Below are 12,776 nucleotides of genomic sequence, written 5' to 3'. Positions count from 1 at the left end.
AGTTACTGAACTGGTAAATAAAAGTAAAGGAAAAGGAATTTCCGCACATTTGAAAAATGCATGTCAGGTCCATCTCTGCAACTAAATAATATTTAACTGTAGAAGCAGACCTTAAAAAAATCGTAATTCATACAGAATGACAGAAAAGATATATTTACTAGAGAGAATAGGTTGCCAGTACTTACCTATAGGAGGAAAATATTTCAGTATCAATACACACATTTAAACATACATGACACTATCTTAGCTTTCAGAACTAATACATCATTTCTTGGGAAGGAGGGGGAGAGAGAGAGAGAGAGAGAGAGAGAGAGAGAGAGAGAGAGAGAGAGAGAGAGAGAGCGGTTGGGAAGGTTAAAAAGGATGGTCAGGTTATTCATTCAGATCCCAGGATGAGATGGACCCACCCGTTGTGAGGGCAAGATTGTACATCACTTTTACTTTTATGTGCGTCTGTTGACTGTACTAAACAGATCCTTTTTAAATATCCCCCCCTCTCCTCTCCGAGGAAAAAAAAAAACTGGTAGTTCAGAAAGCTAGGAAAGTTTTGAGAAATTTTATGTATCAGCAGACTGAAATTATTCACTTCTTGAAGATACTTCTGGCCACCAATTCCGAAGCATGCGACCTAAAAACAAAGTTGATGTGACCCACCACACAAAAGCGCTGGCAGGTCGATAGACACACAAACAAACACAAACATACACACAAAATTCAAGCTTTCGCAACCAACGGTTGCTTCTTCAGGAAAGAGGGAAGGAGAGGGAAAGACGAAAGGATGTGGGTTTTAAGGGAGAGGGTAAGGACTCATTCCAATCCTGGGAGCGGAAAGACTTACCTTAGGAGGAAAAAAGGACAGGTGTACACTCGCGCGCGCGCACGCACGCACACACAAGCAGACAGAGATATGTCTGCTTGTGTCTGTGTATGTGCGGATGCTGTACACCAGGCTCATTCAAATTGTGCCCCAGAGGTGCTAGCGTCCATGATCGCTTGAGGCCAGCACCCCGGGTGAATTCGTTTGTTGTTGCAGTGGCCTCGCCACATGATCCACCCGCCATGCCTTGCCATGACGCTGTACTTGCACTTCGTATGGAAGACAGACTGCCGTGCCATCAACAGTTAAAAGCATTGATATGACACAAAGCTGTTAGTCAACAGACGTAAAGCTACAATGGATCAAGATGGATGGTGTAAAAAAATTATATATATATAAAAATAGAAAGAAACTTCCACATGGGAAAAATATATTAAAAACAAAGATTCCAAGACTTACCAAGCAGGAAAGCGCCGGCAGACAGGCACATGAACAAAACACACAAACACACACACACAATTACTGTGTGTGTGTTTGTGTGTTTTGTTCATGTGCCTGTCTGCCGGCGCTTTCCCGTATATATTAAAAACAAAGATTCCAAGACTTACCAAGCGGGAAAGCGCCGGCAGACAGGCACATGAACAAAACACACACACAGAATTACGAGCTTTCGCAACTGGCAGTTGCTTCGTCAGGAAAGAGGGAGGGAGAGGGAAAAATGAAAGGATGTGGGTTTTAAGGGAGAGGGTAAGGAGTCATCCCAATCCCGGGAGCGGAAAGACTTCCCTTAGGGGAAAAAAAGGACAGGTGTACACTCGCGCACACACACACACACACACACACACACACATATCCATCCGCACCTCTTTCCTGACGAAGCAACTGCCAGTTGCGAAAGCTCGTAATTCTGTGTGTGTGTTTGTGTGTTTTGTTCATGTGCCTGTCTGCCGGCGCTTTCCCGCTTGGTAAGTCTTGGAATCTTTGTTTTTAATATATTTTTCCCATGTGGAAGTTTCTTTCTGTTTTATATATATATAATGTAGTGTGTCCGTGCTATTTAAACCTGAGTGGGAAATTAATTTCTTTTGAACTGCTATCAAAAATCATGCCAAAAGTTTAGTATGTCATTGGAGCCTCGTGGATTTAAAAAATTAATTGACTGACCAGCACTTTATTACTTGTCACAAAGAACAGTTTGAAAATTTGTCGCAAGAGGAACACCAAAGCTTGAAGATCTGAAAGAAAATTTCAAGCAGCATTACAGTGAAGTGATTGTTTCCTATCATATGACTCTTTATTACTTACAAAGATGAAAAAATAAAACTAAATTTTATAATCTGATATGACAGTTACTGAATATCAGATTATCAGCAACAAGGAACATTTCTTTTCAATTAATTTTTGTATTTGGGTTGCATTAAACCGCATTTCACAGGCATAAGAAAAAGTTTCAGGTGCATTATTTTTTGCCACTTTCTGAAAAGCCATCACAAATTCTCTACCGGACAGCAAAGTGTCATTAAGAGTTATTCTTTGTTTTTGTGTGTTTTGATGGATGGGAAAATAGATGTAGTTTGATCTATGTTTACAATTAATTAAAACACAAATATTCCAATAGATAAAAATTTATTATTTATTTTGCAACCACATTTTGCTGTCCTTGCTAGCGTCTATGACTGCTTTTCAGAGAAACTGGGGAAAAGAGCAACTAAAACCAATATTTTTTGTTAGTTTTTTATACCATGGTAGGAGCAGGAAACTGGTGGGTAAAGTTTGCGCACAAGTTACAAATGCTCGCTGAGAATTTCGAAATCAGGAAAACCCTTTACAGCTGGGAATCTCATCAAGGACTGTCTGGGCAATGCAGCGGCTTGTATTTGTCCAGAACACCTCACGGAAAATTTGGATACAAATAGCTCTATTGTCTCAAACTGTTGCTCACAGAGTCGGGAAGATATGGTCTCAGATATGGAGCAGCAATTAATGAAAAGAGCAGCAAACTTCGCTTCATTTTCTATTTCTCTTGATGAATCTATGGTTGCGATATCTCAGTTCATCTTATTCATTTGGGGTGTCCACGGCAATTTGCATGTCACCAAAGAATTTTTTGACCTTATACCATTAAAAGACACAACCACAGGTTCGATACTTTTCTACCCTCGGAAAACGAGTTCCAGACAATGGGTTTAAAATGGGAACGCCTAACCAGCTTAACAACAGATGAAGCCCCTGCGCTAAGAGGAATTTAAACTGGAATCTTTGGTTATGTGAGGTCAAAAATGGCTGAAGTCGGCTGTTCCTTATTCATTGCAGTCCATTGTCTGATACGCCAGGAAGTACTTTGTGTGAACACTGTCAACATAAAAGATGTTATGGACACAGTTGTTCGAATGGTTAATTATCTTCACTCGCATGGCCTCGCACATTGCCAATTTAAAAAATTTCTGTCTGATATCAAAGTGGAATACCTGGACATCCCCTACCACACCGAAGTACAATGGCTGAGCAGAGGGAAGGTGCTTCTTCAGTTTTTCTCTTTGAGAGACAAAATCAATACCATTTTAAAAGTGAAAGGACGTCCAAGAGAATTTTTTGTGATCCTAAGTGGGTGGCGAATTTGGCTTTTTTGAGTTACCTAACTGGTCAACTAATACTTTGAACATTTCACTCAAAGGCGAAAATCACTGTTGTTTATGTAGTGCAGACAATTCAAGCATTTTTTAAAAAAAAACAACTTAATTTTGCGGGAGAAACAGCTGTGCAAGGAGAACTGTGGACACTTTCCTGCATTAGACAGCATTAAAGAAGATGTGGATTTTTCAGATAACGTTCGAATCATTTTCAAATTATGAGAAGAGTTTGAAAACAGATTTTTGGAGATAAGTGAGCTTCAACCGCCCTTAGATATATTTGTTTGCCTGTTTTCCCTTCGCACAGAGGACGTCTCACAAGTGTTTCAACAAGAGCTGATTGACCTGCAGTGGGATGTCCATCTGAAGGACTGCTTTCTTATTTGTAAAATTTGGATGACTTTTGCAGCCATTTTCCATGAAAGAAGTATCCTTGTTTGCACAAGCATGCACCCAAAGTTCTCTCAATGTTTGGTTCCACATATATTTGTGAATGTTTTGTCTCCCTTTTAAAACTTTCTAAAACTAAGAACTGTTCACTACTTAGTGATAAAAATTTGATTAATTCTTTGATGTTAGCAGCCTCCCGGAATATTGTACCAGACCTATACAAAATCATTCATTAGAAAAGGAAAAACATGTAAATGTTAATTGTCTTCCTTTACGATGTTGACTGTACGGATTAGAGGTTTCTATAATCTTAATTCTATTTTTAATATGTTTTCAAACTTAGTCAATTAGAATTATTCTGTACTAAACAGCAAACTAAGGATCGGATGTCTAAATTCTGAAAAGGGACACAAAAAGCTGTAACATGAAGTACAACAAAAAATATTTACTTGTAACTATTAACAGTAAGCTCTAAAAGAACTATGGGACAACAAAGCAATGGGCATTGATGACATCCCTGCAGAACTAATAAAGAATGCTGATGACAGCGAGAAAATGATGCTGCTTAAACTTATTAGGTCCATCTATAGCACAGAAGAGATACCGACAAACTTCCAGAAATGTATCATTGTTCCTATACCAAAGAAGGCAGCAGCTACAAAATGTGAACAGTACCGAACTCTAAGCCTAATACCACATGCATCAAAAACTCTCATAAAAATAGTTCGGAAGAGAATTGAAGACAAGGTGGAGGATATGCTGAGTGAAGATCAGTTTGGTTTCAGAAGGGGATTGGGAACAAGAGAAGCAATTCTTACACTGAGACTAGTTATCGAAAAGCAATTACAGAAAATAAACAAACTTATATTGCCTTTGTAGATATGGAAAATGTATATGATAATGTCATCTGGCAATAGATGTTCAGAGTGCTGTGGAAAAGTGGAATAAAGTACAAAGACATCTGTGCGATACTCAGTTTCTATAAGAATGAGGTGGCAGTGATTAGGAATGGTCAGCAGGAATAAGAAGCAAATATGGGAAAAGGGTAAGACAAGGATGTGCTCTCTCTCCTCTTATATTCAATTCTTTCATCCAAGAAGCTATAGACCCAGTTTGAGAAACTACTGGTGGGGATCAAATTTAATGGGCAGAATATAGGCATGCTACGTTATGCAGATGATATTGCTATAGTCTCGGAGACAAAAGAAGATCTAGAGGAAGTCCTCAGAACAATGGAAAAAATTCTATGCAATCAGTATGGAATGAGAATAAACAAGAAAAAGACTAAAGTGGTGGTATGCAGTACAGGAGTAGAATCTGAACCTCTGAAAAAGAGAATTGGAAGAGAGAAAGAAGCTGGAAGTGATAGAGGAATTTACTTACCTGGGAAGCAAAATCACAAGGGATGGTAGAAGCCAGAAAGAAATTGTGAGCAGAATACAAAAGGCCAAAATTGAATTTAATCTGAGAAGGAACTTACTCACCAACAACAACATCAGTCTGAAAATAAGGAAATGTATCATGAAAGGTTTTGTTTGGAGTGTGGCCCTATACGGATTTGAAACTTGGACAATAGGAAGAGAAGAGAGAAGACGGCTAGAGCCTCTGGAGATGTGTGCTACAGAAGGATGAAGATCAGCTGGAGAGACAAAGTAACAAATGAAGAGGTGCTTAGAAGAGTACAGGGAACCAGATCTCTGTGGAGGCACATCCAAACAAGAAGAGACAAACTTGTGGGGCACATCATACGACACAATAACATCATTGGAACAATAACAGAATGAGCTACTGAGGGAAGGAATCGGCAGGGGAGATCAAGGATATCATACATGCAACAGATCATGAATGATGTTGGATGTAACACATATGTGGACATGAAGAGGAAGGCAGACAGAAGAGAGGAATGGTGCTCTGCTGCAAACCTACCTCAGAGTTGTACACTAAAAGAAAGATGGATGACTTAACGGTAAGAATGAGACTCTATATTCCTTGCGTAAAATTATTTCTAAAATAGAGATTCCAAGACTTACCAAGCGGGAAAGCGCCGGCAGACAGGCACATGAACAAAACACACAAACACACACACAGAATTACAAGCTTTCGCAACTGGCAGTTGCTTCGTCCTTCCTTCCTGACGAAGCAACTGCCAGTTGCGAAAGCTTGTAATTCTGTGTGTGTGTTTGTGTGTTTTGTTCATGTGCCTGTCTGCCGGCGCTTTCCCGCTTGGTAAGTCTTGGAATCTTTATTTTTAATATATTTTTCCCATGTGGAAGTTTCTTTCTGTTTTATTTCTAAAATAGAATATTTATGACACTAGTTCATTTAAGAAATAGCTTTCACAAGACGCCTACAGTACATACGACAAGTGTGCATGGGGAATGCTGGTAGAATCAATCTGTGGGTCAAAAAACTACTAAGTTGTTCTCTGATTCTTGTTTTGGATATTGTTTTCTAGAGCTCTGGCTAGTAATTCTACCACACAAACACTAATTGTTACCTAAAAAGTAAATAGTTTGCTCGTTATACCACTCATCGACCACTTTTACAGAGCTGCGCTTCGTCTGTTATTTTGGTTACGATGGATCTGACTGCGGGACAATCCAACGCAGAGGAATGCTGTGCAGTCTCTCTTGCTAGCTCCCTCCTATTCCGACACTAGCAATACACAGTCACTTACAGGATGCTGAACTACACTGACTTGTGCCCACAGAGTCCGACCGTATCTGCCAGGCGCAATTCTTGGATAAGCCTGCTCTAGACTCAAGGAACACAACCTTAACTTTGCCACTTTGAACCTTGGCTGAGTGCCAGAAGGTCCTTGTCCACTAATGAAAGGTGTTACTCCACAAAATGGCAGATGGAGTAACGCACATCCTCTATTACCATATGAGGTCAATACACTCTTATACTGAAACTCAACATGCCCCAGATGCAGGAACACCCCACATGGCAAGTGCTACTCAAGACCAATCACCAGTTTCTCAGTATACCCCTTATCTCTTCACTGTACAACATGTAAAAATGCTGCCAGGTACCTTTTATAAAGATACCTCATCTGTACGGACAACCATATCCCGTAACTTAGAGATATTATTATATAAAGTCATTTTATTTTCATGGTCTCTAATGCAGTAAAAAACAGCACACTAAGAATCATTTTCAAAACAACTGGCACATACCTAGACGAAGAGTATGAGGATGCTGATGAATAAGAAGGACGCCGAGTGGGCCATTTGTTCGATGACCCTGTTTTTCTACTGGATGGTGACTTGGAACGCATCCATGGATCAGCCCACTCATCTCCCCGGCCTCTGTGGCTTGGAACAGATATTTCTGCATACCTGGAATCACAGAGGTTTGCTCATTAGCAGGTAATGAATAGAATCAATGGTTCTACTAACCTTTTAAAGCAATCAATTTAATGCATTAAGAGTCAAAAAGGTAAATGAATGTTTCTTGAGTTATGTGACAAAATGTAAATATTTCTTTTTTCACACATTTAACTACTATACAAATATCTTCCGAGACATATAAAGTAACAGTAGAATATTACTCAATTGTGTGTTACCCCTGTTTACCAAAAAGTTACAAATAATGAATAAATCAAAAGCACAGACAATAAAATCACTAAATGTTTCTTTCTGATCAAATCTACGCACAAGATGAAGATAAAATAAAATGAAATAACTATGAAAGCAACTACAGATCACCTGTCATCCCGCCAAGGTTTCTCTGCACGCTCCACAATGACTTCTCGTGAAGGTGGTGGTTTCTGACGACTGCTACTAGAACTACTTTTCTTATCATATTTGTCATAGTAGTCTGAGGAAGGCCCACTGGAACGCTGGTGGTACTTGCTTGAGCGTTCACTTCTGCTGTACTCAGCTTCCACACGAAGAGCACGTGACTCTCCAGGTTCGTAGTGAACACGCCGCCAATAGTCGCTGCCTCCTCGGGAGCTGTGGTAGTATGGAGACTCTGGCACATCTTCGAATCGGTCTGCCAATATGCTGCTCTCTCGGACGTGTGGGCGGTACTTTGTCTCTGCATCCGGTCTCATGCTGTCATACATATAACCTCTGTCAGAAGAAGAGAGGCAGTACAATCAGGACTGAATGTCCTTACCTCATAATTATTTCAAAGAGAAAACAAAGAAGCTTTAACAAACAGTCTGAGTGTTGTTATATAAATTGGACAATCAGATGGTGTCACAGAAAACTGTAAATTATTGCATTTCTAACATCAATTATCATTGGGCATTTAAAGGAAAGCAATTCGCATAAAAGGGCACATAGAAACAGAAGCTAATCTACAGACATGTGCAACCTACAAAACAGGCAGCAAACTAACAGGCAACACTCAAACACATGAGAAATTGTGTAGGGTACCCTGTACCACTACTAGTCATTCCCTTTCCAGTTATACTCTTAAATGAAGTGAGGGGGGAACACAACTGTCAACATGCCTCCGTAAGAGTTCTAATTTCTCTTAACCTGTACTCACTGTTCTTATGAAAAATGTGTGTTAGTGGCAATCAGCCACAAATGCTGGTTCTCCAAATTTTCTCAATGTTCCACAAAAATATTGTCATCTTTCCTCCAGGGTTCCTCGAGTTCATGAAGCATTTCCACTGTAATTGTGTGCCGATAAATACTAATAGTAACAAATGCAGCAGCACACCTCTGAATTTAATCGATGTCTTTCTTCAATGCAACCTCATGGGTCGTACTAATGTTCTATAAGGGTCTCCTTCATAGATGAACTACACTTTCCTAAAATTCATCCAATATGCTGAAACCTACCATTCACATTCTCTACCACAATCCCAACAGGGTCATTTAATTTTACACTGCTCTGCAATGTTAACACCTAGATATTTAATCTAGGTGATTGTGTCAAGCAGCACACTACTAATACTATCAATGCGCAAGTCGCCGAAGTTGCGTCAAATCAAAAGACTTGCACCAGGCGAGCGGTCTACCCGATGGGAGGCCCTCCCCATACGACATTATTATTATTATTATTATTATTATTATTATTATTATTATTATTACTAGCAATACTGTATTTCGACATTACAAAATTGTTTCTCCAACTCAGCCACATTAGCTTACATTTTCTACATTAAGAACAAACTGACATTCATCACACCAAATAGAAATTCTAAGGCATTCTGTACCCTCCTAGAGTGAATCAATAACGACACTTTCCCATACATTACAGCACCATCAGCAACAGTCACAGATTGCCACTTTCCCTATTTGTCATATCATTTACGTATACAGAGAACAGGAGTTGTCCTATCACACTATCAAGCTTCCCTGGGGCAGTCCTGACAACACCCTTCTCTCTTATGAACACTTGCCAACAAGAACAATGTTCTGGTTTCTATTACTTATGAAATATTTGAGTCACTTACATATCTGGGGACCTATTCCGTATGCTCAGACCTTTGTCAACAGTCCAGTGAGGCACTGTGACCAATACTTTCTGGAAATGTAGTAATATGCAATCTGCCTGTTACCTTTCGTCCACAGTTCATAGATATTGTGTGAGAAAAGTACATGCCCAGTTTCAGACAAGTGATGTTTTCTACGACCTTGCCACTTTCTGGACAGGAGCTTTTCCTTGTCAAGGAAATGTATTATATTCAAACTTACAACAAGCTCAAGAGTTCTTCAGCAAACTGATGTTAAGGATATTGGTGTTTAATTTTGGGGGTCCATTCTTTTATCTTTTTTTACAGGAATCACCTGTGCTTTGCCCAGTCACTTGGTAATTTCTGCAGGGCAGGAGTAAATGTGAGCTAAGTAAGGGGCCAATGATGAAGAGTGCTCTTTGTAAAACTGAACTGGAATTCAATCTGGAACTGGCAACTTATTTGTTTTCAACTCTTTCAGTTGCTTCTCAACGTTAGTTGTGCCTACATCTATGTCCTTCACACGTTCAAGGAGAAGGTGCTAGTTACTCTGTTGTTTTTGTTAGAGGTTGTAACTGTGAAAGGAATAAAAACTTCATGTGGAAGTCTGAAGCGATTTTTCTTACACAATAATCAACATACGTGTCAATATATACAACAATGGTTGGCTGTCATTGCTGTGCTAAAATTATGACTACCTTTTTGTGTCCTATAGTTTCCCCTAGTTTATACTAGGTTCCCTTAAGATTCATTAGATATCTTTTGTTTGGAATTTATGAAAACATTTTCAGTTTCACTGATGAGATATGTATGTGCAGTCATTCCAAGAAAAGACTGATCACGAGGTATTTTATGCGGCACAACTTCAAAATGAGTCTCATACTACATTTAATTGATGGATATCTGTTGGTGGTCAATATTTGTAGTAGTGCTTGAATAAGGGTGCTACCGTGAGACCGATGTGGTAAGTGATTTTATGCAATAACTGATAGAAATTATGCCAATATTCTGCTGTCATTGTCAATAAACATAATTGGTACCCCACTAGACTAATATAAGGCCACCCAATCAATTAGTTGCACAAAATTTGACTTTAAAGTGTGTGTGTGTGTGTGTGGGGGGGGGGGGGGGGGGGGGGGGAGGTGTTTTTGTTTGTGTGTAGAGGGGGATGGGGGAGAGGGCAGTAGGGGAACGTGTGTGCATGTGTGGGAAGCATCATGTCTCAAATTTTCCCTTCGCAATCACACGGAGGTACATATGCTATTTTCTGTACTGTATTATGCAGGAAGTCCTTTAACTACTCTCTTCTCATATCACGTGAGACTTCCTTCTTTCCCAGGCATACAGTTCAAACTTTTTTGACAAGTCCATAACATGGTATGGCCAACAAGGAAGGAGCTCCATTCTACTCTATAGACACAGAGGTTCACGGAAAGGGATACAGTTAGGAGGAAGTAGACTGTCTACATAATATGACAAGGATAATGAGAGAAGTTACATGTAGGTAACATATGGTTTAAGTTTCCTATAGCGAAAGTTGAAATTGGATTACAAAGTAATAGATGTGCATAATATTGCTGCTACACCTTAAATGCTAATTTTCACATGAGTACAGTATTAGAAGCAGACTCTAGGTGCTTGTGTGCCAAAATACTGTTTTTACGTAAAGTGATTTAATTACGGTGTTTGCATGTAGCTTACCAACTAAGAATTAGGAGGCTGAAGTGTCAAAACATAAGTTTCACTAAATTTTAAATGAATAATTACTTTAATTCTAAAGTGCTGTTTTCCTCTCTCTACCAGCCTATTAGCCACAAAAAATGTTTCTGCAGTAATCTGTAATTCTTGCTATCATTTCCATTGAGATGTTTTAACATCAAGCTACTATCCTTTAAACAAACACACACACACACACACACACACACACACACACACACACACACACACACACACAAAAAAAAAGCAAGCAAACTAAATTTGAAAAAATTGAAGTATAAAGCAACAAACCCCCACCGATCTGCGTCGTCCCTCAGTATTGGACTAGCTGGACGCGTGTAGTAATCATTCTCCTTATCCAATTCTTCTTGGCCGAGACTAAGATTCATCTTCTTCTCTTCAAAATCCATATCTGTTTCCTTGCGCTTCGTGGACTTCCGCATCATCTGTTGGGAGAGAATGTGCTGCTGTTTAAAAAGTCTACACCAGGGAAATTTTCAAGCACCGATGCCCACGATTGATATCAGATTATTTTATAGTATCTTACCTCTTTAGCCTGCCGCAAGCCTCTTTCCCAAGCTGACTCAAAAACTGGTGGGTCATCTTTTCGAGGTCCTGCGTAAGGAGCACCCATCTTGAACAGTTAAAAAATAAGAAATCAGTTACAACTAGTGTTAATCTTTGCCTCTATTAAATCCACTATAAATAATTCTCATATTTTCTCTGCCACTGAACACACTAAATTTTATTCCTGCTCTGCATTTATCTATCTGTCACCATATCTGTGTCAATGGCCTTGCCACACTGGATAAACTACTACTTACCCAATTGCTGAAGTTAAGCAACATCAGTCCCTATTAGTACTCAGATGGATGACAGCCAGGAAACACCAGGTGCCGCTGGCACACATGCACACAAGCTACCAAAGGGGCATCTAATCGAAAAACTTGCACCTGACTATTTTACTGTGCCACTGGCACAAGGACACGAAAGCTACCGAAATGGCATCTCACTGAAAGACTTGCAACAGATTTTTGCATCATACTACTACTACTACTACTACTACTACTACTACTACTAATAGCACAGCCACATCTGTGCTGCTTTTCTACAAAGGATATTATGGCATTTGTATTGAGCTTAATGCACATTAGTATCAATAAGGAGACACTAACTGTAAAGCAACCTTTCTGAAGCCCCTATACTGTTTTGTATTCACCGCCAGTTTTAATAGAAAAAAATGGAAATGTTACTGCTCATAAACAAAAGCATGAGCTGTCTAAATATTACAGTTACTAACTTGGCATCAATCTGGAACAACTTCTATTATTGTCAGAGATGCACTGAAGAATTGCCAGTGCAATGTATGCAATTGCAGAAACATTTTCTCCATCTATAGAAATGCAAATGTTTGGTTTAGTTAGTAACATACAGTAAAGCCATATGTAAGGACGGCTGTCACTCTTTTTAATATTCTGTTAACAATCAAAAATTTTGGGACTCACTGACTGTGAGTCATTGATTTATACAGACTTTGTGACTAAAACCATATGACATTCCTTTAAAAGTATCTTATAAATGACAGTCCTTAACGGTGAAGCATAAGTAGATGAACTAATTCACTGAAAAACTAATTCAGTGACAGTACGGACAATCAGATCTCACTTTCATAAACTGGCAGGTCCGTCCATATCAAATAAAATATAGGTGTCAATATCAGAAGGTTGTATACATTATTTTTAGTTTATTTACGTACCCACAGAAGAAGGAAAAAAAAAACACTCAAGTACAGATCCTGTACTTT

General features: G+C 39.2%; 1 protein-coding gene across 8 annotated transcripts in view; it reads right to left on the bottom strand.

The window, feature by feature from the left end:
* Positions 1-12,776, bottom strand: part of LOC126353924 (zinc finger CCCH domain-containing protein 18-like) — a 112,308-nt gene that overhangs the window by 54,786 nt on the left and 44,746 nt on the right. For 2 of the 8 annotated variants that reach the window (XM_050003168.1, XM_050003167.1), the window contains exons 4-7: positions 11,520-11,606; positions 11,264-11,418; positions 7,548-7,916; positions 7,017-7,178 (exon numbers count right to left, since the gene is read on the bottom strand). In XM_050003168.1, the coding sequence (XP_049859125.1) occupies positions 7,017-7,178; positions 7,548-7,916; positions 11,264-11,418; positions 11,520-11,606 (773 nt within the window). The remainder of the gene's footprint in view (positions 1-7,016; positions 7,179-7,547; positions 7,917-11,263; positions 11,419-11,519; positions 11,607-12,776) is intronic. The other 6 variants (XM_050003172.1, XM_050003171.1, XM_050003170.1 and 3 more) reach the window with 3 other exon arrangements.

The sequence above is a fragment of the Schistocerca gregaria genome, chromosome 3, assembly GCF_023897955.1.
Source record: "Schistocerca gregaria isolate iqSchGreg1 chromosome 3, iqSchGreg1.2, whole genome shotgun sequence".
Classification (NCBI taxonomy): Eukaryota; Metazoa; Arthropoda; class Insecta; order Orthoptera; family Acrididae; genus Schistocerca; species Schistocerca gregaria.
This window is presented reverse-complemented; position numbering and strand designations above follow the sequence as displayed.